General features: G+C 37.0%; 1 protein-coding gene across 1 annotated transcript; it reads left to right on the forward strand.

Moving 5' to 3' along the window:
- Window positions 1–544: 544 nt before the first annotated feature.
- LOC113686338 (uncharacterized) lies at window positions 545–2,553 on the forward strand. Its single transcript, XM_027203948.2, has one exon. The coding sequence runs from the start codon at window positions 1,201–1,203 to the stop codon at window positions 1,750–1,752; it is 552 nt and encodes a 183-aa protein (XP_027059749.2). The 5' UTR covers window positions 545–1,200; the 3' UTR covers window positions 1,753–2,553.
- Window positions 2,554–2,963: the final 410 nt, after the last annotated feature.

Genomic DNA, 2,963 nt, shown 5'->3' on the forward strand with positions numbered 1-2,963 from the left:
TTTCACAAAATTTGGTCGTCTGATTTTCAAAAGAAAGCTACCTTTAGGTTTTTAAAACAGAATCCTTTGAGGATCTTACAAACGAGAACCGTACAGAATGCCATTATCAGAAAAGTTTTTCATTTTTACCCGTTGAAGGCTGTAGCGCAAACAGCCGAAAGCTCGTATTTTTTAAAAGTTTTAGCCAGAGATCGTTTTTTAAATTTTACAAAATATATTTATACTTGTCTATAAAAGAAAACTAATGTTTTGAAGCGCCACAATTTTAATGCGAAAACTAAAAAGACACTGAATATTAAATGTAAAGTTAAAGACTCTGCGATGTTTTTAATGGCACCTTGATTAAATCAAACCATTGATTTGAACCTTTAAAACTTTCTTCAACTAATCGCTTTTTTTGTTAAAAGCAGGAATCCGAATTTTCGAAATGTACCCATAAATTTAAGGGCTTCAAAATGTCTCTTTTGCGTGTTTCGTGCACAAAGTGTGAATATGTTCATCCTAAATCATTCTTGAGCGTTTTGGAGCATAATTTCCGGTTTTTTTTTTACGGTTTGAGGCAGAATAAAATTACAATACCGAGAGAAACTTCTATGAAAACATATTTCATATTTCTAATTCGTTGGCTCAGTTGATTATTTTTCTTTTGTTTTGCAGCCACTTGCCAAAACAAAAGTGTCGATAAAGATTTTCAATTTTCGTTTGCAATGCAAATATGCAGTTAATTTATATTTTTAGCTCATAAGCAGTTTTGTCACGCGCCAAAGGCCAATATTGAGACCACATATCTATACACAAACCCAACAAGCGTGTCCACCGACGTCCTAAAAATAATTGCTCTTGAAACAGGCGTCATCTCCGAGAAGGTCAGTTGAGTCGAAATTTTCCTTTAGCAGATAAAGGACAGATCTCCATTGTTGCGAAATCCTTTTATCCTAATGTGCCAACTCCCCAAGGAAGCGTAAACCGCTCAGCTGCCCTGTAATGATTGTGAATCAAAACAGGAGTGATTATACTAATTGTTTCACGTCGCCTAGGGAAAATTGAAATAAAAGGCGTTCTGAAGGCACAAGCGTCTGTTCTCAGTGTGTTTACAGCACCGGAGACGGACTTCTTTCGTTAATTTAAATAAAAAAATCAAGAACTACGCAAAATTCTGCCAAGTATAACTCGAGAGGGACAAAGAGAACACGAGAGAATATGGAGGTGCCACGGCAACCAGCGGATTTCACATGCAGCGTGAAGTATTTAGGAAGTCAAAATGCCATGTATCCACAGACTGGGACTTTGGAAAACATCGCCCGGGTGTATCAAAAAGGTTGTGCGCTTAACGAGAGGGACATCGAAAAACTGACTGTTACTAAAGACAGTGTTTCACTTCGCAGCAAAAACACCGAAAAGATTTTCAAACTACGCAAAATTTTGTTCTGCGCAAGCTACAAGAAGATTCCCAAAGTTGTTGCGTTTAACTATATGGTTTCGTCCTCGCCGAAGCGATTGGAGTGTCATGCGTTTTTATGCGGGTCTAACGAAGAAGCGAGAGCTGTTGTTGCCGCTCTGACCTCAGCGTTCAGAATGGCGTACAACGAGTCGAAAAACGCAGGTGAAATTCACGTCGATGAAACCATTACAAATCACAAGATTTGGACAGTCGATTCAGCTGAGGAGAAAGAGATTAAAGTTATTTTCGCATTGCCTCGGAAAATCGGTGAAATATTTGATACTTTGACGAATTGCATGACCGCAAAGTGATTAACTTGAGGAACGTGAGGAAAAAATTGATGAGGACGACAGAAACTTATGCCGGGAGACGTCTGGAAAGTGTTAATTTATGCAATGGGCTGCACTCGCCGATCATATATGGACAAGTACCTGACGAAAGAAACTTTCTTCTTTGATTATCTCAAGACATGAAGTCTCGTTTCGAAGTTAATTACAAAATTTTAGGCGGTCAGTTACAGCAGTTTATAGAACATAAATTTGAAACTTATATTGTAGCACGGCAAAAAGACATCTCTATTTTGCCAAATCACATGCGTGTCGATTTGCAGTAAGCTAGTTTATGGTTCGCGTACCCCATTCTCGTTCACTGCATCAATATCGAAGATACGAGTGAGTCATTTTAGAAATTTTGCCTCAAAATTGTAATATAAGTTATTCAAATAAATGCAGAAATAACATTTCCCAGCAAACTTCGATGAGAAGCGGGTGGCGTGCGAGAGAATAAGCAAATTGAAAATTAAATTACTCTAATATAAACAATTTTTCTTAATTTATTTATCTTCACGACAGAGAAAGCTGACAACAGATAGTTCATCAAACGTTGAGTACGCTCCGATGTCCTCTCTATCAGTATCAATTGTAAATACGGTAACGGGATGGTATCAACGGGAGCTTGATCGAAATTGTATGTGAGGAAAAAAACTTGTAAATTGGACAAATCTTGTGTTAAAATCCGTGTAAGATAATTGAATGAAACTTCTGTAGATACATCTAGAAGCTTTCCAGTCGAACGCTGAAAGAGTGAACATGAAATAAAATGTGAACATATGTCGTCTGGTTTGTTGTAAATAATTTGTGTTTAGATTTCAAGCGAAGGAAGTCCCAGCGCTTTTTGGGAAAAATCACAACATCTGTCTATGTGTTTTTAAAATATTCGTTGTTCACAGAATCTTTATTAGAAAACTAGACGGTTACAAGAAGTTCGTGTTTTCGATCACAAACTTTAACAATCAGAAACTTGATTTCCCCGCTTCTTACAAAAAACTCAAAATATGAGGACATTGAAGGTGGTTAGATTGAGGCTGGTGTAAGATTTTCTGTATGAAAAGAAAGAGAAAAAGGAACGAAAGTGCATATTTTCTTCGCTCGGAAACAGTAATTTTCGATCAGACGTTCTTGATACGTGCAAATCACGGTATTGCATATAGCAAGCTGAATCAATAAAATGGAAAATAATCGCT

Source organism: Pocillopora damicornis, chromosome 6 (assembly GCF_964200805.1).
Source record: "Pocillopora damicornis chromosome 6, jaPocDami1.2, whole genome shotgun sequence".
NCBI lineage: Eukaryota > Metazoa > Cnidaria > Anthozoa > Scleractinia > Pocilloporidae > Pocillopora > Pocillopora damicornis.